Genomic DNA, 21889 nt, shown 5'->3' with positions numbered 1-21889 from the left:
ATCGTTGTTCTCCATTAGATTTGACTGATGGCTTGCAGTCTTATTTGGAGGAGTATTAGAGTTAAATTGGGACCACACAACTGTAAAGGCAGTGGAAAAAAGTCAATTTAGGGACTTTATATTCCAAGCACTGATCAGGGAATCTAAGCAGTGAACCATATGAGTGCGCCATAACACAAAATATGTTGTACAGAAGCAACTGTTCTCTGGCAGGAGGATTTTGAGTCCTTGTTCTTACTGAACATTAAAATACATAGACTTTTGCTGATACTAGTTAGTAGTGAATTAAGTTGCTGAATCACAAGAACAGTACAGCTGTTCAGAGAGTGTTTTGATACAACTATAGCATAACTTTTGACTTCTTGACCTAAAACTTTTAAGTGTCTGAAAAAAATACAGAATTTGTTTCAAGCAACTTGTTAGAAATGTGTATGTATGGAGGAGGTAGGATGTAGCAAACAGCAGTGAAAGGTGGTTAAGATGTAGGGTGGATAGTTACAGGTGATGTTCTCACTTCCATTTTCTGAGTGTAACAGTCATTAAGGGGGAGAATCTCTAGAAGCTTATAAAGAGCTACAAGTGGTTTTCTGTGAGAACAGTTCCAATTCATTGGACAGTGTAAAGCAAAGGACTTCTTGTTGGTTCTCTTTGCCAGCTTCAGAATTGGGCTCAAAGAAGCCAGAATGGGAATGGGTGAATCCAAGATGTGAAAGAAAAGTCTCTCTGAAAATGGGAAAAACAGATAACCTTGTATTGTGGTATGAAATAAATATAATTTTAAGGGTGTGCTAGCAAGTGGACGTACCGTCAAGTATTGCAAAATGATAAGTTCTGTGCTTGCAGTAAACACGTATATATATGCTATTGTTAAATGTACTATGACACTGTTGACTTTAAATGATACCATGCAATGTTTCCACATGGTGGTGAACAGGTAACTTAAGGACTCGGGTTTTCTGCTCTTTGCTAACAGCACACAGGAAAATAGAAACTCATGTATTGTAGGATGTTAGCTGTTAATGATTTGTTTCTAAATACAGATTTTTAATGAAATCTCTAATGAAAACATATACCTTATTACACATTGCTCATTGTTAAAGTCTGTTTTCACTGATCTCTGGAAGAAGATTTTTTTGCTTTAAGAGACTAGAAGCCAAGTATCAGATCATGAATATATCAGGAAAAAAAAGCTTCACATGCATAGAAGATAAATCTTGTCCTCAAATATGGGCTATTTTGCTGTGCTGGTGGGGGTAGGGGTGGGAAGAGAAATGGTCCTATTTCTTGAGTATTTTAATACCAGTCTATCACAAGGTTATACAGAGTGGCTTTACAAGATCTCTGTAGCTACTATAACAAGAAAAGCTGTGTATTCCTGTTCTCAAGATAAAGAAAAATACTCCGCATGGAATAGATATGTCAATGGGATTGTTATTACCCAGGTTAAAAACAGTAAAAATGAAAATTAAGCTACATTTCAATAAAGGGAAGAAAACAAAAATATCATCCATAATTATACTGCAGATGGAAATGGCCTTTCAGACTGGCCCATAGACAATAGACGCTATTGTAAAATACTCTATTTTTCATGTGTTTGATTATGTAATTATCAAGTCCTAATCTGGGAGCTCCAATTTGCAAACTAACTGAAAGTGTGAATTACTGAATATTTCTGTCTTATGAAATACTTCCCTTCTTCCTTTTCTTTTTCTTTTTTTTTTTTTTTTTTTAAAAGAGGTTATCTATACGTATGCTCTGAAACATAGAGCAGTGTCTTTTTGAGTGACTTGCATTGGTAACTTCAGTCGTTTTCTGGACTGTGACGAGCAGTCTCAGATAGTAGTGCTGCAGTTGTCTCCAAGCGTTTTCTTAGCAAGTAGTGTTTGATCTTGAAGACGTGCAGTGGTAATGTTGTGAAACAGTAATCCCCAAAGAGGGAACTGAATAAACAGGAGGAAAGTTGGTACTTCCATGATCTTGCTTAGTATAGAAGACAAATTTGTTCTGTGGGTATTAAAGATGAGTATTGGGCTGGGAGTGCTTATAAGCAAAATTAGGGGCTTAAGTATTTTGTATACCTGTTGGCTAAAACTGATTTATCGTTGTAAACAAAAAAATTAACGTACTTAATGTAAGCCTGAACTCTTGTTCAACTGTCTCTTGGTTGAGCCAATGATATGCAAGGTTTTGGCTGTCTGCTACTGCAGCGTAGCAGTGGAGCAGCATTATTGTAATAACCAAGAAGGCATTAATAATTGCTTGGAGTGAGAAGTCAAAGGCAAAAAAAAGCTCTAGAAGAAGCTCTATTGCAGTGACCTTTTTCCTTTCATGATGTGATCTTAGTAGAGCTACGTCCTTTTCTGACTTTGAGTGAAAATAAAGTGAAGTGCTGCTTTTACTTCTGGCATATATAATTTTGTAAAGTTTGATATAAAAAATGTGTAGTTGCTGTTTGTACAAACCAGTGTTCTTCATGGTGCCATAAGTCAAATTAAGAAACTTAAGTCTATCTGTTGTGCAGTGAGTTTTTATTGTACTATGTTTAATGAATTTCTTCAGTACCTGAGATGACTGAATTGCACGTGAGGTCCCTTATGACCTTTCCTCTCATAGATGATTGCTGTAGAAAACTTGAGAGACAGTTCTGGTGTTGGAGGTTAGATCCAAAATAATTTCAGTGAGAGGGCTATCAAGCTGTCTTTGTGTATTGTTTCGTGTAATTGTGTTCAAAATGGGAAGTGCTGTAAACATTAATATTCCTTGACATGAGGATTTGAAGAGGTGGATTTTTTTAATGCTGTAGCCTTTGGTTGCAAACAAATCTAGCAGCTAGAGTTCCTATTTTTTTCTCCAGTTTTGGGGGGAAAGTGATCCTTATCGAAAGGAAGTGCTGGTGATAACTGGAACATCCGGGTCACTGTCAGTTCAAGTATTTCTCATTATTTTAAAGTGCCTTTCTTTAGTTACTGATAGTTAAAAATAGACTGCTTGCAACTTTATAACAGGAATTTTTTGAAAATCAAGTAAATAGGTGCTTTATTTGTTTACTGTGCCAGACCTTTATCTTAAAAAGGGCTTCCACACATTCATATCACTGGCAGTATTATTTTTTTTGGCAAGCAGGAAATATGTTGAGATACAGCAATGACACATTATTCTGTAGAAGTGGGATCTGAAGCACATAAAATGTTGACTTTATGGCCTTGCATTTGATTTTAAAAGATGTATTGTTTTTCTTAACAAAATGATGAAGTCTTCCATCAGCACTTGGCTGAAAGAATTCTTTAATGGCCTTACAGGAACTGTATTCTTTCACAAAGACTGGTGGGAATTGCTTGTTGGACTTCAGAAATTTAAATTCCTGAGAGATATGCATCAGCTCTCTTGGGAACAATATAATCTCACAAGATGAGGGCTCGTTGAAAGACTTGGCATAAGCAATGGGCTCTAGGTGCACTGATAACAAGGGAAATAACCTGGTGCAGCCTGGGCAGAGTGTGTTTGTGGGACCCAGTGAGAGCATTGCGGGTGTCCCTTTTCAGGGTTAGGAACAATCAGAGAAGAAAGACTTTTATTTTTTTTTTCTTTTTAAATTTTATTTCCTGCTTTGTCTTAAGCAAATGATTAAACAGAAGATGACATTCTAGCTGTTGCAGTGCAATAGGTAGCCGGGGTTGTTTGTCTGGTGATAAACAGTGTGCAGCACATCCCCTCAGGTGAGTTGAGATTGGCAGTCTTTGTGTCTGGTGTAGGGAAAGTCATTCAGTTGATGGGGCTGGGATTTACAGAGACAAGGCAGGAGTGAGGACCTGCGTTGTGGAGGATACTGCAGCACAGTTTCCAGAGGAGTTTTCGTTATGAGTTGTGGCCTTATTTGGTTAACATTTCTCTTTTAACTCCCTCTGTGTCATAGCTAAATAAGCTGTACTTTGATCCTTCTCTCAGCTTTCTTTAGTTCTATAGTAGCCTTGAAAATAAAGAATATGTTTTCGGTTGTTCTAACTTCTCCTAATGTTTACTTTGAAAATAGGAACAGATCTGCTTAGCTTCTAGCACATCTGGAAGCTATCTGAAGGTGAAGGGGGCTGTGAGTAAGACCATTTACTGAACACCTTCTTTCTGACCTCTGAAGTATTATTTTTATATGATTGGGAATTTATTCTCTTTGTTATGGTTGTATTTTTGTCTTACTAAAAATCAAGGGGTTTCTTCTTTTCAGGAGAAGAGACTACCTTAACCACTGTCTTTTTAGCAAATTAATTAAAAAACAAGCAGCTTTCCTGGTTTGCTGAATACCTGGTAAGATGTAGAGGCAAGAGAGAACTGGGCTTTTGTTTGTTTGTTCTTTATGATGAATGTGTATTTGAAGCGATGGCATAGACTTGAAGTTACTTGGATAATGCTGATTTTACTTTTTGGTGTTTGACTGAAACGGTGTGTGGAGGATGCTTTTGTGAGAGGAATCACCTGTGTCAGCTTCTTGGAGGCCCGGTAGTGCAAAAGAGGAGGGGAGTGGTTCTAGGTTAAAACTACACCTGCAAGTGTATTTCCATCATCCTGTCACTTGCTGCTCTTGATTTGTATCTGTAGAGGTAACCATGGTAAGGAATTGTTCTTGCTGCCCCATACCCTCTGGGACACTGGGAGAGCAGGGCCTCTGTTAACCTCTACTGTGGCAAAGCAGGCTCTCCTGTGGCAAGGCAGAGGCACAAACTTAAGAAACAAAAAGCTGTAAAACCACATGTAAATACTTTGGGCTGTGAATGAGAGAATTGGTGAAAAATTAAGAAAAAGGAGACATGGCATCTGGAAACAGAAAATGAAAGTGTTGGGGTCCCTGTTGTTTAATAAGATGTTGCCAAAAACTTAGTATAACTTCTGAGAAAATGTACTTGGAGATTTTTCCTCCTTTGTATGGGTGGGAAACATAAGCATAAATAACCAAAACCACATGCAGTTGTGCTAGAGATGGGTAGGGTACATAGCTCTGTATGTGGAGATTCAGCCGACATCGTTAGACTGCCTGACCCCACGTGTGTGTGTATGTATTCTTTATAAATCTGTCTAGCTGTTGTGCACAAATTTTGATGAGTCTTTTATCAGTTAGAGCTCTCAGTTAAACACTGTATAAATAAAGCCGCATTTTACTGATGTGGACCGTGCGTTTATTGCTGTGTGTGATTAAGCGCTCTCTTAGTGATAGTAGAGTTCCAGCAATGAAATTACATTCCTCTGCTTAATGGAAAATAAAAGTCCACTAGCATTTGCAAACAAATGCTTCTGTGGCATGTAGTCTTCAAAGATTAAATTCTGAGTTCAGTTGCGGTAAATATCTTTTAACAGTCATTTGAAGTCGCTTAAAGATGTAAGAACAAGTAAAGAAGGGGAAAAGCAGTACTTCTTCGCTTTGCGCTTGGATTATTTTTGGTATTAACGTCATAGAGTGAGATTTTTAGTCTTTTGTGTATTTTGGTTTTTATGTTGTGGTGTTTGTTGTTTGTTGTTTTATTGTTGTTTTTTATTTTTTTTTTTTTTTAAATAGTTGTACTGATGCTCTGTATTGGCTAATGGTTTCTTTTGGCGGTTATATGAAAGCTAAAAGTCATGCAAAAAAACCCCAAAGAAGTCGGGGAGGATTAAAAAGAAGTTGCATTCATACATGTTGCGATGTTCACATAACCCAGAAATAACTCAGGCAAGCTGCTGTACAGACCAGAGTTAAATTTGCGGCTAACGCCACACGTCTTGAATTATATGCGGAGTGCACCAAAACTAATTTAAAACGTTAACAGAGTGGAGGTATAAATTTTGATGGTGAATTCTCATTTGTTGTGTTTGGAGGTTTGTGAGTACTACCGATTAGCTTGGAGAGGCTGTGAATAGTTAATTATTCAGTACGAAGTTCTGAAGTTCAAAACTAAGCAGTTTCAGCAACAGATTGGTCATGTGAAGTCTCCTTACACAGTCGTCTTTTGCAATGCTGCTCTGGACCTTGTTTGCTTTTCATTGTGAGTGACTCTAAACTTCCTTTTCCCAAGAAAGATGTGTGTTTCTGATTGTTGTACACTAGATCTTTTGTTTTAATTCTGTAGGACAATTATAGAAATTAATTTCTTTGGTTACGTTTAGAGTAAACAAACTTTGGTACAGCTCCAGAATCTAAATTGCAAGCATATTTTTGGAACCTTTGTGTATTATGTTTGAGATCTATTTTAACTTTCTGTGAATGTTTCTTCATTCAAGCTTTTTAAAAGAACGTTCATAAGAAATGAGAAAGTTCTCATGAGGTAATCTGTCTCCACAGTGTGCTTTGGCTTTGTTTCTAATGGTATAATTCTTAGTAATAGCATCTTTTCCTTGTGACTATGTCAGTGAATTGTGGAAAGTTATTTGAATAAAAGGGGATGCTGGACTATATGTTGTAGGACTTGAGAGTCCTGCCTTCCCAATTTACTCTAACACAAATATATGTGGAGATGTAGAGAGTTTTCCATTTATACTATTTTGGATTTTATTGTTTTTACTTATTTAGTACTTACCACTCTGCATTCGAGAGTAAACTGGCTTGTCACTAAGATGGGAAAGGATAGTGAGAAAATTTAAATAGGGAATCGGCATAGGTGAGGGGGAAATATGAAAGCATATTGTGACTGAAATGTCAAGAAATATTACAACACTGTATTGGTTATACTGCTGTTTTATTACTGTATAGAAGTAAATAGACTAGAGCTGGTGGAATTTGTTTGAATGATCAGAAGAAAAATCTGGGGAGGAAAAATGTGATTATTCTCTTGTCTATCCTATATATTAAACATACTGTCAGTGCAGTATGGCTTCATACTTCATAGTACACTATTTCTGTTTCTACTAATTCAGTAAATCTGTTTGGAGAACACACAAATAGGGTCCTTTGCGTAACCCAAGGAGGAGAAAAGTAATTATTTTACTTTTAATGTACATTTAAAAACTTGTTTTGTTTTGGGCTTGATGTTTATTGGGCTTTTTTTTTTTTTTTTTTAATATGATGGATACCCTAGTCTGTTTTATCTTCTGTCACCACTGATCGTGTGTTTAAAATATTCTGTCATCCCTTCCTTGCACATATCACTTACATGTTCCAAGTGAAAAGAATTGGAGGCTCATTCCTCTTCTGAGACTTGTTAGTTTGCCAGCATGGAATCATATGTGTAAATACATACTTGACTTTTAATTTTTATTCATTTATTTCAGAAGAAAATCTAGAGCGCCACCTCCTCCATCTGAAACAAAACCCATTGCTGTTTCTCCGTTTGATGACACAGAATCAGCCAGCCTCATCATGGAACAGAAAGAGAATGTAATCGATAAAGATATTGAACTATCAGTGGTCCTGCCAGGAGATGTGATCAAGTATACTACAGTTAATGGGAGGCAAGTTACACAGAATGACATTTTTGTTTATTTTCTTGCTCTAGTTTACTTCAACCTTCATCCTGTTTTTAATCAGTAAAATACGTGAGTTGTGTAAGTCTGAACATTGAGTGTGTCCAGAGAAGGGCAATGAAGCTGGTGAAGGGTCTGGAGAACAGGTCTGATGAGGAGCGGCTGAGGGAACTGGGGTTGTTTAATCTGGAGAAGAGGAGGCTGAGGGGAGACCTTATTGCTCTCTGCAGCTACCTGGAAGGAGGTTGTTGTGAGGTGGGGGTCAGTCTCTTCTCCCAAGTAACAAGTGATAGGACGAGAGGAAATGGCCTCAAGTTGTGTCAGAGGGGGTTTAGATTGGACATTAGGAAAAATTTCATCACCGAAAGGGTTGTCAAGCACTGGAACAGGCTGCTCAGGGAAGTGACGGAGTCACCATCCCTGGAAGTGTTTAAAAGGTGTGTTGATGTGATACTTGGGGATATGGTTTAGTGGTGGGCTTGGCAGTGCTAGGTTAATGGTTGGACTTGATGATCTTAAGGGTCTTTTCCAACCTAAACAATTCTATGATTCTACTATGATTTTTGGGTAGGTGTGGAAACATATACTTTATACATTTACCTGCTTTTTGTGAAGACTGGTTTTTTGAGATTCAGAAGTTCTGTTTGGAACCTATCAGGATGTGTAGCCACACCTGTTGTTCTTTCTAGTCACTGCAAATCTCTAGAAAAATACTAGTTTGTATGAATCACTGAATTTTCCCACGTAAGTTTTTGTTAATCTTAAAGATGAGTTCCTGCATCCTATTTGGGTACCAAGTCACATGTTTAGCTCCTATGCAAGGCCTTGTATGGATCAGAGCAATTAAGATGCCAGTTTGTTGCTTTCCTAAGCTGAAGTAAAGAAACTGTATATTGTACTTGTGTTAGTGTATTGCCAGTGTCTTTGCTACTGAAAGCAAGCAGGCAGATGTATTTATTTATTTAAACCCAGTAATGTAGATGTTGGTTACACCTACTTCACCTCTTAATGTGAGGTAAAGTCTGGCTCGAGTCTGTTTGCAGGCTTTGCTAGAGTTCATGAGGTCATTGCTTAGACATCAAATACCAGCTTGTTCACCAGACCTGCAGTGGATGAACGTTTATGGATGTTTTTTTGTTTTGTTACACACACACACACGCGCCCACCCAGACTCCATGTGATTTTCCAAATAACTTAAATCTGAGGTTATATTTCTCAGAAGAAATTTTCTGAAATAATTGATGACTATTATGATGCTTTATGATATTCTTGTTAGTGTGTTTACAGCAAAGAATATTGCTGTCTGTAAATATGATGCCTTCCTCTGGTTTTTAAATTTCTTAAAGGTGAGACTCCATGTACACACTCTCAGGCACTTCTCTTTCTTCTTTTTCCTCACTTTGTCCATGGTTAGGAGTACTGTGCGCCCTCTGTCTTGCTTTGCTCGGAACAAAGTGCCAGAAAGGAATGTTGCATCTATCTTCACTCAGTCAAACTACATTGTGTCTAATTACTCAGTGTTCAAGACTCACAGGCTTATCAAGAGGTGCACACATTTCCCAATCAGTTTTATTATCCCACAGTTACTGTTTGTTGGGTGACTGGGTGGGGTTTTTTTCAATCAAGATAATGTATGTGATTTCATAAATGGCGCTCTCATAAATAAGAACTTCCATTAGCACTGCTAGACTCACTCAGAGAATGAGGGGAGATATTGTGCAGGACATGCAGTCTACTGTGAAACATACTTCAAACTACCTTTTCTTCTAGTTCTGCTCTGTCTTGATAGTTGTATTTTGTGGACAAATAGGGAGGATCCCTCTAGAAATGACATAAGCAGATAAATTGCTAATTTGTCTCTTTCATTTTCATAATCAGAGGTGAGCAGCTTCAAAGCTTCCAAGGTGAGATTTAAAAAGGTATTCTCTTACTAGAAAAAGCAAAACTGTGAGTTTATACAGCCATCTGCTGAAATGCTGTAGTCCCCTAGAAACTTCTCTACTGTTCTCAGATGAAGTTGGGTTGGTTTGCTCCCTGTTTGGCATAGTGGATAGCAAGAGCTATCAGAATCACAGAATGGCAGGGGTTGGAAGGGACCTCTGGAGATCATCTGGTCCAACCTCCCTGGGCAGCCTGTTCCAGTGATCTGCCACCCTCAGAGTAAAGAAGTTTTTCCTCATGTTGAGGTGGAACTTCCTGTGCTCCAGTTTGTGCCCATTGCCCCTTGTCCTGTCGCTGGGCACCACTGAAAAGAGTCTGGCCCCATCCTCTTGACACCCACCCTTTAGATATCTATAAGTGTTGATGAGATCCCCTCTCAGTCTTCTCTTCTCCAGGCTAGACAGACCCAGTTCTCTGAGCCTTTCCTTGTAGGAGAGATGCCCCAGCCCACTTACCATCTTTGTAGCCTTCCTCTGGACCCTCTCCAGTAGTTCCCTGTCTCTCTTGAACTGGAGAGCCCAGGACTGGATGTAATGCTCCAGATGTGGCTTCACCAGGGCAGAGTAGAGGAGGAGGAGAACCTCCCTCTGGCCACATCTTCTTAATGCACCCCAGGACATCAATGGCATTCTTGGCCACAAGGGCACATTGCTGGCTATGTAGAACAAACACGATGTTACATGAATAAATAACCTGAGTGAGTAGAAGTAGGCAGAAGATGATCAGAATGAAATCCGAAAGGGGTTTAAAAGAAAAAGATTACAAGAGAGAGTAATTTTTGATCCTTGAGTTGATCTATGGGCAACTAAGGCAAAAAACCTGAGAAACTGGGAAAAGGAAAGTGTGAAATAGCTCATTCCTCATTCTGAAACTTCAGGCATGGGTAGATTCTCTTATTTAAGTCTAGACACCCAATTTATATTTTGTAGTAGTTAGTGATAGTGATTTGGTCCATCTGTTCAGAATCTACCAGTGACATGCATGCTCTCCTGTCATCAGGACTCCTGCAGGGGGGTCTAGTCAAACAGTTATGTAAAAAAAAAAACAAACACACACCTCCAAAAAAACATGGTAAGAGGAATGAGTGGTAGGAAGTGAAGGTATGCTGTTCGGAGGAAGGTATGAGTGAAGCTTTTTTTTTTTAAATCTGAATTTTTCAGAGTGATGTTTCTGAATTTTCTCCATTGGACTGAATAATTTTCTGCAGCCAAAGAAGAAGAAAAATAACTTCAAGAACTATTTTATTTAACAGCGTGATCATTTTAAGTTAGATTTTTGTTTTCCCATGAGGAAGACATGCAGAGTTTGAGAGTTTTCTTGAAATTGAGTAATTAGTTTCAGTTGTATGCATCAGTAAATGAACTTAGAGATTTCAAGGGTCAATATGGTAGTGACATGCATTTTATTTGGAAATGGTGTGTCAAATAGGTTTGCAGGGTAGCATGTTTTGGTCTTCGGTTTCAGATGCCTTTCAGAGTGACCTTAGCTTTGCTGAATTTGTTAGAGTCCTTTGTGAGTTTCCGTTTGATCCGTTCTTGAGTATTTTCAGTCATTAGGGTATTCTTAATAAACTGCTGGTTTACTCTGTATAGCCAGCTAGTGAATAACAAGCTTTGTAGTGTTGCCCTACTTTTCAAAACTCGTTGTACTTATATTTGTTACTAAAAAATTCTGATGGTTTTGGTGGCTTTTTGTTGTTCTCCATAAAAACAAATGTCCTCTTCTCTTTAGAGAATAGGATTAGTAAATATTTTTGCAAGACCATGAAGCTATAGGCTTAAGTAATCAGAGATCTATAGAAAGACAAACTGTGTAGGTTCCTTTCCCTTTTTCCCCTCTTCTTTTTCCCTCTGTTTCCCTTTCCATTCCTACCTAGGAATACTTTTGGTGGTTAGACAGAGTTCTGTTTGTTCAGTGCTGCTTACTGTGAACCTCATGATTATGAAGACCTTGTTCTGAAAGTCTGATCATGTAAGAAACTCAACTTTTATTTTTAAGTAGCAAGTGTCTAGCCCTTGTTTTTGGAGAGAAGTGTAGAAATTTGGTTCATTTTTTTCCTTTAAACACTTAACTCCAGTATTTGAAGTGACACTTGTCACTGGTTGCAAACATAACATACATTCTAGGCGAAGGCTCGTCATTTAAGTATCAGTTATGTGATGTAATAAGAGGCTGCTATTAACCACTTTTTATTATTACTTAGTCAGGTAGGAATAACCAGAGGAAATAGATGAGATATGAAGAGATGCAGGAATATGTAAACAAATTTGTGATCAGAGATTTCCAGAAAACTGTGATGTAATGAATTTAAAGAAGTTGGTAGTAAAGATTTTACTGAAATTAGATAAAAGAAGACAAGCAGATGATGCACTCTGAGACAGCTGATGTCCACTTCTTGGAGTTTTACTAAATATTAATTATGGAAGCTGTTAAATTTACTGTGATATAGGTATTCCTCTACCTGCAATCCTTGAGGGCTTTAGCAAAAAGTTTTACGACTCTTGGAGGATGTAACTACAAAAGAAGATTGCTTTTTGTATCACTGTAGAAAGATCTGTCTAAAGCAGTTGTTGAAGTTGTCTTGGCCTCCAGTGAAGGGGCAGACTTAAAGTCTAGCATCCTCCAGTCAAGCAGGTCATTTCTGGAAGTACCAATGGAAAGCAAATTTGCACTGAATCACTGTTTTCATGTACTAATTTGCATGCACCTGTCTGTTGTTTGTGAGCAGCTATGTTTCTCACTTCTCATTCTGTCACTTCTTGTGACTGGTTAATGGGAGGGCTTGCCCCTGTCACTGCGCTGCATTTCCATAGGACGCCTTTCTGCGATCTTTGCTTGTAAATTCTCCTCCTGGTCATCTGCGGTGTTTTTACCCTTCTCCAATAACGGAAGGCCAGAGGAAGGGCAGCTTTTAAAGCTAGTCAGTGTATAAAAATGCACCAGAAAAAAAGTAATGGGTAACTTATTGGGTAGGCTGATAACCAGAAAGGTCATTACAGAAGTAGTGCCTGCTGTCTCCTCTGGCTCCCTCCTCCCCTCCCCTGCCCTGTCCCCAGTGAAATGGGGGGAATGACACGATTTGCATTTGCTGCTCATTTCTTACTAGGGTGGGATGGATGTACTTGTTCTATTATGAGTTAGAAGTACAAGAAGTAGAGTAGTTCATTCTTCTTTCTTCTAACCAGAGCAGGTTGTGATATATGCAAGAGAAGAATTGAAGTAAACTCTCTGATTTAGCTGTGTGAAAAGGGAGGAGTAGTTATTTTTCTGCAGTGCTCAGTGCATTTCTCAGGCTGATATATATCATCTAGATGAAGGCATGGGAGTATATTGCATTCTTCTGTACCTCTTCAGACCATCTAATAGCTGCTTTTTGACACCTTGGAGCATAATTTCTGTATGTTTTTTCATTTTATTGTTCCTCCTGACATTGTCTCCTCTGAGGCAGGTATTCTGCCACTTAAGCAGGCAGAAGCTTTCCTCGGGGTGGGGGGGGGGGGGGAGGAAGGTAAGAGGTCTGCAGTAACTATAGCTGTCAGCTTTCAAACTGTTTCCATCTTCTGGAAGTGCAGCGTGTGCACCAGAGAGTCCAGCCCTGCTTCTAGAAATCAGAAGACAGTTTGCGTAAGGAACACTTGTTCTTTAAGACCAAATGAAAACAGGAATGATATTTTAAGGTTAATTGAAGGGGCGGGGGGGAACGGAACACAGTAATTTCTAACATTGAGTCATTCTTAATTCCTTTTACAGAGCTATATCATATGAAAAGTCTGTCAGCTTCCTACTTAACAAATGTGTTCGTGATCTTTGTTATCTAGAATTCTGCTTAGCTTGATGGCTTTTTGTAGAACCTATCTATTTCCACATTCGGCTATGCTAGCAGAACACTTTGATCTGTTACGAGATTACATCTAGAATTTAAGATTTCTGATAAAGCCATACCAGCCAAACCCTATATTAATTTTCTCTTGGACACTTCAGTATTCTTTTCAACATAGCATTTGATTGCTTCACAGGCTTTTAAATTATTTTCATAATATCCTTGTGAGACAGAGCAGGTGATAGATTTCCCTGTTTGTAGCTTTAACTGAGAGATACAGAGGGCGTCAAAATGAAATGCTCCTTACAGATGACTACCCAACTCCAAAAATTATTGAGGAATGACCAGTTCCAGTGACCTAATAGTGCTGTAACCTTATTCAGTTCCTGTAACATGTGAAGTTAGGGTACTGTCTTTATCTTTGGTCTATTTAAACTTCTATGACACTGCTGTTTAAAATAGAGCTTTATAAATTTATTCTGTAGCAACTGAGAACGTTCAGCCTCTTAATCCGCTGTTCTGTGTGCTCTTTATTGAACATTGAAAGGACAAGCACATAGTTAGTGACTACACATGAAAAATTTGGTTTGCCATACTTTGTTGTGAAAGGTTATCTGTTGCATTACACAGAGCTTCTCAAGAAATTCTATTCAACTACTATATTGTCATTTAGCTGCTTTCCCTCTGTCTGTATTAAGCACCTGCTCTTATTTTGGGATCCCTAGTGCAAGCCCTCTTTAAAAAGTGACTTTGTCAAACTTCATATCACAGAATGGCAGGGGTTGGAAGGGACCTCTGGAGATTATCTAGTCCAACCCCCTGCTAAAGCAGGTTCACCTACAGCAGGTTGCACAGGACCACAACCCAGGATGGTTTTGAATATCTCCAGGGAAGGAGACTCCACGACCTCCCTGGGCAGCCTGTTCCTGTGCTCGTCACCCTTGGGATAAAGAAGTTTTTCCTCATGTTCAGGTGGAACTGCTTCCTCCAAATGGCGCATGCTCAGAATTTCTGAAAATATCCCTTGAATAAATATAACCTTAGAATAAATATAAAAACTTCATGCTTTGGAGGAAACTTCTTAATGAATAGCAGGGCATTTATCACTGCCATTCCCATTAAAAGTCAAATGAGGTGGCAAATCCACATGTCCCTGCTGACCTCAGGAAAAGAATCACTTCACACAAGCAAAAATTTCCCCCTTTGCTGAAGCACTCGGCATACTTTTGTGCAAGCTGATTTCATTTTCTTTTTAGTGTTTTTTTGGGGGCTTTTTTTTTTGATGTTGAAGATATTTAAAATTAGTGCCTCGCAGTAATCATTTAGTCATGGAAGGGACAGGATGACTTACGTTAAATGTTTAGCAGCATGTTTTGTTACAGGCTGCTTAATTGTCATCTGTTGTGACAGTTCTACTTGTCTTTTACAGGAAGCCCATGATGGACTTGCTGATCTTTCTCTGTGCACAGTATCATTTAAATCCATCAAGTTATACTATAGAGTTGGTATCAGCAGAAAATAGCCAGATTAAATTCAAACCCAACACACCAGTGGGAATGCTTGAAGTGGAGAAGGTGATTGTAAAGCCAAAACAAATGGATAAGAAGAAACCTGCTCCAGTTATACCAGAGGTGAGGACTAAAATGAAAGTGTATTGAGAAACTAGAATCACTGTTGTGTTCAACAAGTTGAGCTGGTAACTCAGCCTTTTGTTTCAGCTTTTCCTGTTGTCTGTCATCCTCTCACCATGCACCCTTATGAAATACTTGGCTCCATGTTCTTAATAACCTCCTCTTAGGTAAAATATATCTCAGTTTGTTGCAGCAAACATCTCTGCTGCTGAAAGAAGGAAACATCACAATATCAGTTGAAATCCCACGCCTTACTGTCCTTTTGACAAATTCTGCAGACGAAGCGTGGCTGAATACAGCCTTCCACAAACTGAAAATCAACAACTTGTACCATCTGTCATGCTGTGATATATATGCCCTTCTGATTGTATGTTCATTTTCCTTTGATACGTACTGTACTTTTTTGTGGTTACTTGGCTTTTTTTATACACTCTTAGGAAGGCAGGAGCTTTTAGAAGTACTAAAGCAACTTTTGGGCGTTGTCTGTCTTTCTGCCTTCGTCTTTCTGCTGTATAGAAGAATACTGGTTTTTTAATTTATCTGAAGCACTTGCACAGGGAGCTCTTCTGCTGCCCTTTTACCTTCATTCTACATGTGTGCACATGCACCCATGGCTCATTGGCTGACTTCGACAGTTGCCTGATGTCACCTTGTAGGGCATCTCACTCCAGGCGTGTACCCTGCTGGACAGGCGCACATTGGATGTTAAAGGAGGAGCAGGCTGTTTCATGTGTCCTTTTCTTGCACAGAAGGGAATCACAAAATAGTTCTTAGTTTCTCTTGTAGTGTTTTTGAATCTGTAACATTGGTGAACATTGTAAGCAGCATTCCTGTGATTGCTGTAAGGCTGTTATAAAAATGCCAGTTGCTTCAGAATTCATGCTGGTATTTACTGGAATTTTCTTCTTTTTAGCAAACAGTAAGGGTAGTGATAAACTACAAGAAGACACAGAAGACGGTAGTAAGAGTTAGTCCACATTCACCCCTTCAAGAACTCATACCAATTATCTCTAGTAAATGTGAGTTTGATCCTTCACACACTCTGCTGTTGAAGAATTACCAGTCTCCAGAACCCCTTGATGTGACAAAATCTCTTAATGACCTTGGACTAAGAGAATTATATGCCACGGATATCAGTCGAGGTAAAATAACTTTTGTAAATTGCAGTTATAACAAATATGATTACTTAATATTACAGTAATATATATGTTTTGTTGGTGTTTTTCTTAACTTATGAAGAAATTAATTTCTAGCAATTTAATATATATTTCATTAATCTTCCACAAAATTGAAACTGGGACAAGTCTACCTGTACTTGTTTGAGAAGTGCTATATAAATATTTACTTTTCTAACAAAGTGTTAGGTATCAGTAAAGGTGGCTGATACAAATTGTCATTTAAAAGCAACCCCTTCCTTTCTTTCCATTCCCCCAACCTTTCCCAAAAAGACCAACACTGTATTTCTCTTAGCTGATAGAAAAGACATAGAATCATAATGAGCAGAAAAGAATAGAAGCGTTAGAGAAATTTAGTTTTGGTTTAAAATTATGTAAAATTTAAAAAGTGTTAGAATATTTTTATGGCATTTATGTATATTTCTGAGTGCTATTTGTTAATTATTACTCCTTCGGAATCTATAAAATTATCTTTTTAATTGTTATCAAACAGGGGCACAATGAACTAACTACCTTCTATTTGTACAGACATTCCTATGCTTGGTTTTAACTTTAGCTCTAAGCCTGTCTTTTTCACGAAAGGGTTATTGTACTGCGATTAGTACAATTCTGTACAGTGTGGTTTGTTCTGTTTCAGACATTTCTCGCAGGAAATTTTATCTCAGTATAGAATGCCGTAATGTCGTCTCACTCCTGTTCTTGACCATTGTTCTATTTGCGTGTTTTTCTTTCTGCTCTAAAACTTGGTGGGTTTTGTTGGGATTTTTTTGTGTGTGTGTGTGTCTTTTCCCTTCTTCTACTTAAATACAGTAACCTTATCGTTCGGTTTTCTCTCAATTACTTCCCAAAGGCCAGTTATCTTGAACAACAGGGGAATGACAGATTTGGAAAACGCTTCTTTTTCCCATGGAGAAAGCAAAAATGAAATATCTTTGTCTTCCCCACTGGCTAACGGACATACTTTAACTTGCCCAAACATGTTACCTGGACTACATGTGTCCATAGCACATTGTCTTGTTTGGCTACTGCTTTCATCTACAGACTGGCTTTTGCACTGTATGACATGTGCTTCATTTGAATCCACAGCCAAAAATCCTTAGGAGACAATATGGAGGCAAATGTGTTCTCTGCACAGCAATGCCCTGCTAGGAAATGTATCTGTACTTCAGTTCCCTTGATACGAAGTAATTCAGCATGTCAGTTTTGCAGACAGCTTCAAAGCTCTGAATTGTCATCTTTCTTTCTGAAAGTAAATGGTGAGGTGTACCTTTTACTTAATTTAAATTCAAATTTTATTTTCTTCAGATTATATTTTAATTTTACATTCCTCTTTGTTTTCCAAGTTTGGACTGCCTGACATTCCAAAACTTACAGAGCAAACTATTGTATATACTGATTTTCCTCTTTCCTTCGGGAATGTAAGTGGAGCACCTCTCCTTATTTACAGGATTCCAGTCTGTGTTGCGTGTCTTCAGGCTCAAGTTCTTAAATGGCTGATACTGTTAGGTAGTAAAGATACCACATCCTTTTACTTTGGGAAAGTACCCAGTTACTTTTTCCTAATGTTGAAGATTTGGCATGGCTTTCTGTGTTTGTAACTTATAACTGTGTCCTTGATTCAGGTTCACATTTTCTGTCTTTCTTTTTGTCTTTCTGTAGCCACATCACCAGTTGATTTAAATTTACCGTCTTTGCAAGGTACGATTTGCTGAAATAGGTGGTGAAACTGTAGCAGTTACATGACACTACCATCCGCTCCTATTATAACATCTACTTAACTGTAACATGAGTAATTATCTGTCCTATCATGAACGCACATTTAAAAAGATAATACAGAAGTGGATATACTCAGCTATATATATAAAGTATTTCTGTATAGTTTTACCCTAGATAATTTGATTAAATTTACAGTCATGTTTATATTGATACTAGTACCTAAAGCCCACAGTGGCCTTGCTGATTTCTGTTGCTCATTGCATTTGTATTCAGTGGGATTTCTTTAAGAAAGTTCAATCTAGTAAAAATTAAAAAGAGACAACCTTTAGATTTACAAATTGTCTGCATGAATAAGACAACATAAGGAGGAAAAATACTGCAAGATACCAGAATGGACTTGACTATCTTTACTACGACTGCCGTGCAGTTACGTGGGCAGCACTTATCGGGTGTTTCAGTGCTCTTTCTCCATCATCACACCACAGAATCATAGAATCATGGAATCATTTTGGTTGGAAAAGTCCTTTAAGATTATTAGGTCCAACCATTATCCTAACACTATGTGCAGGCTTGTGCCTGACTTGTCCCATTTCACACTTTGCCATGAATTTAAACTGCTAGGCATTGAGAGCTGGAGAGGTTGATGCTCTTTTTCCCTTTTACAGCCTTTGTGATATGAACCGTAAGATGGTTCATATGTGGGATGGGCTGGATTAAGGCTTAGGGGTATTAGCTGAAACTCATCTGTTTTGAGTTCTGAGAAAGACGGGAAGAACATGGATGGTAGGAAACCTGTTGATTTTGCAGCATTTAGAAAAACTGTTAATATAGGTGACTTATGATGTGTTTTCTATATCCTTCCAGGAGGTTTATGACAGACAGTGAAATAGTAAGAATGCAGGAGAAATAATCTGTGCATTAAATAACATCCAGAACGTTTTTCTTCCATTTTAGACTCCTACCAATCTGAAAACTTAGATGTTCTGAAGGAGAAGGAAAACAAAGGATTTTTCAGCTTTTTTCAGCGAAGCAAGAAGAAAAGAGAACAAGTAAGGTGTAAATTTGTAAAAGCAAAACTCCTAGAAACATATTCATATTGAGCAACCAATACTGTTGATTGTTTTCCAGAAAGTATAAGTAACTTGGATTTTTTTCTTTCCCCTGCACCCCAAGGCTGCCAGTGCCCCAGCAACTCCGTTGATGAGCAAACCAAGGCCAACATTTATCACGAGATCTAACACTGTTAGCAAGCAGTATGATTCAAACACTCTGCCATCTGAAATGCCAAAGAAACGGAGAGCTCCTTTACCGCCTATGCCAAACTCTCAGAGTGCTCCCCAGGAGCTTGCACAAGCCCAAGTCAGACCAGCGCCTGATGTTGTGAAATCCAACAGCCTTGATAGGAATGAGCAGGTTAGTTATATTTGCTTCATTTCTCTTAAGAAGGTTAGAATAATAATCCTGATAACCCTGTTAATATCTGCTGAGCCTTGAAATAAATGGGAAATAAAAGTGTAGTACTTGCTTTTACAGATTTTTGTTTGAAAATAACTAAAGAAATTGAAAGATACGTTCAAGGCTAAAATTGTAATTTTTTTTAATTTCATACTTTACTTTGAATGCAGTTTCTTAAGGTAGTCTTTAATAAATGAGGTTATTGGTGTGCTAGGAAATAAAATGCAAAATTAAATGAAATACAAGTCTGAAGGATTTTGTGTTGGACTGAGACAAGAAATTTCAAACCGTGACTTTCTTTATCCTTATGCAATGATTTACTCTTTCATTGATGCACAGAACCACAAGAGAGCACTGTTTAACAGAAGTTCTGAATTTGTGGTTTTTGTCCTGCTGAAAAGCTTTATCATTTGAAGAAGACAAAGGTTTCTTCCCATATTTTAATAAAAAGAACCTTGGGGGGGGGAAATTTTTTTTTTTTTAACCTCATCATGTTTGTCTTTTAATTGAATTCAAATTTTTTGAAAATTTCTTAATGTCAACATGCTTTAAATGATTCATATCCTGTTATGTCTAACAGTAATGTATGACTGCTGGGCTAGGATCTGTCACTCAACACAATTGCTTAGATTTATTGTTTCGTAGTGACGTTTCCTATTCATCTAAAGTGATTTGTCTGAAGTTGAATAGCTCACAAAGAAAGGACAGGAGTCCAGATTAAATTATATTTTTGTGTGTATTTTCTATTTTGTACTACTTTATGCAGCTCCCTTAGAACTTAGAAGCCTTTGGTATGTGTTTTTTAAGATGACTTCTGATTCAATTGCACAGCGACTTATCAGATAATACAGAGCTTGGGACTTAAATGTGGGCAAATATTTGCTCTGTGCTTTGAATTTTATTAATTCATATGAAATATTTTGTCTTTTTATTATCTGCTTTCCAATAAATACTATCTAATGATTAATTTGGACTGCATAGTACATATTGCTCGACTTGATCAGGGAAGTCTTAGCAGGATCCTATGAGAAGACTTCCTTGGAGGATAAAGCAGCTCCTTGGAAGAGGGCTGAGGTATTTTCAGACAGCCTTCCTGCAGCACAAGAGTAGTCCATTCCCCAAAGCAGGAAAAGAAGTAGGCTTACAAATAAACAGTCTCATTTAAACATGCTACTGAGAGAGCTCAAGTGCAAAAATAAGCATGTGAGGGATGGAAAGGGGACAGACCAGTTCCCAACTTCTTGGGGTATTCTTGGGTACTTCTGCAGAGATGGAGTTAGGAATGCAAAGGCAAGCCTGGCGCTCAAAGTGGCAGGAGATGTCGAGAATAACAACAAAGGCTTTTGTAAGTTAGTGGTAAGAAGAAGTTCAAGGATGAAGGATGAGGTCATCTGCCTTTATTTTAGCAAGGTGTTTGTCACAGTCTACCACAACATCTTTTGTTGAAAAAGTAAGGTATGGACTAGACAGATGAACCAGAAGATAGGACAAAAAATGGCTAAATAGCTGAAATGGTGGTGGTTAAAGTCAGACTGGTTGTCATTCTATCTGGAATTGAGTGATCCCAGGCACCAGTACAGGGTGAGATCTAGCTATGTGATCCTCCTTGAATCCAGTATACTCTACATGCTTTTGGTGACACCTGTAATACTATGACAGATTTGGTTCCTGCAGTCCAAGATAGAGATTAAAAACCAGGCAAGAGCCTGTGAAAGGCCACCATGATGTTTAAAGGTTGGAGAATATAAATATTCTAGCAAAAAGAAGGCTCAGATGGGATCTAGTTGCATTCTTTGAATACCTACAAGGTGTTACAGGGAAAGTAGAGGTATAATCTTGACAAGGATGCATGGTGACAGGATAACGACCAATGGGCACTAGTTGCTTCAGAGGAAATTCCATTCAGATACAAGAAGAAAACTCATCACTGCAGGAACAACTGAACATTGGAACAGGTCGCTCAAGAGGAGTGGTAGAAGCTCCCTCAATGGAAATATTCAAGACTGGCCTTGACAGGCTTCTGCAATAACCAAGTCCTTGCGTTCAACAGAAGATTGGACCAAATGATCTCCAAAGGTCCCTTCCAACTTGGACTTTTCTATTTCACATGGGTGAATCAGATTTTTGATTTTTCAAAACTGTACGCACTTAATTAGGAGAACATGAAAAATGTAATAGGGCTCCACCACTAACAGAAGCTAACAAATACTTGCTATGAGATCAAGCACTGCTTGAGTAATGCTGGCAAGGGGAAGATTTGGAAGCTTGTTTCTCAGAGTTTCCACTGATGTCTCTAAAATAAAAAGGTTCTCTAGCTATTGAGGTTTCTGGTTTCACTTAACTGTAAAATAAAGGACAGTTGTCTTAAAAACATAAGGTATTAGGTGAGAGACAATGTAGAATAATGTTATTTAAATTAAAATATCATTTACAGGATTTGCAACTTCGTAAATGAAATTGGGCACTATTTAAACACATAGTAAGAATCAGTCTTTATTCCAGGAATTGACATCCTAAATACAGAATTTGTAATGAAACATATAAGCATTGTGTAATAAAGTCATTTTGGTGGTTGCACAGCATTTTTTCATCTGTATCATGTGCATTAGTGTTTTCTCAACCCAAAGTGACCAATTTATACTCATTTAATCCAAGTCAATTCTCAGTAATGAGGCAAGTACGCTGGTCGCACTAGACTGCAGTTATTTTCTTGTAAAAAGTATAAGAAT

General features: G+C 38.0%; 1 protein-coding gene across 1 annotated transcript in view; it reads left to right on the top strand.

Annotated features, from left to right (window-relative positions):
• The window catches only part of COBLL1 (cordon-bleu WH2 repeat protein like 1), a 100728-nt gene that overhangs the window by 57157 nt on the left and 21682 nt on the right, over positions 1-21889 (top strand). Inside the window, exons 7-12 of the mRNA XM_086465959.1 lie at positions 7231-7414; positions 14617-14814; positions 15728-15956; positions 17649-17687; positions 18660-18754; positions 18879-19118. Coding sequence (XP_086322085.1) covers positions 7231-7414; positions 14617-14814; positions 15728-15956; positions 17649-17687; positions 18660-18754; positions 18879-19118 — 985 coding nt within the window. The remainder of the gene's footprint in view (positions 1-7230; positions 7415-14616; positions 14815-15727; positions 15957-17648; positions 17688-18659; positions 18755-18878; positions 19119-21889) is intronic.

Source organism: Leptosomus discolor, chromosome 5 (genome assembly GCF_034619465.1).
Source record: "Leptosomus discolor isolate bLepDis1 chromosome 5, bLepDis1.hap2, whole genome shotgun sequence".
In the NCBI taxonomy this organism is placed as follows: domain Eukaryota; kingdom Metazoa; phylum Chordata; class Aves; order Leptosomiformes; family Leptosomidae; genus Leptosomus; species Leptosomus discolor.
This window is presented reverse-complemented; position numbering and strand designations above follow the sequence as displayed.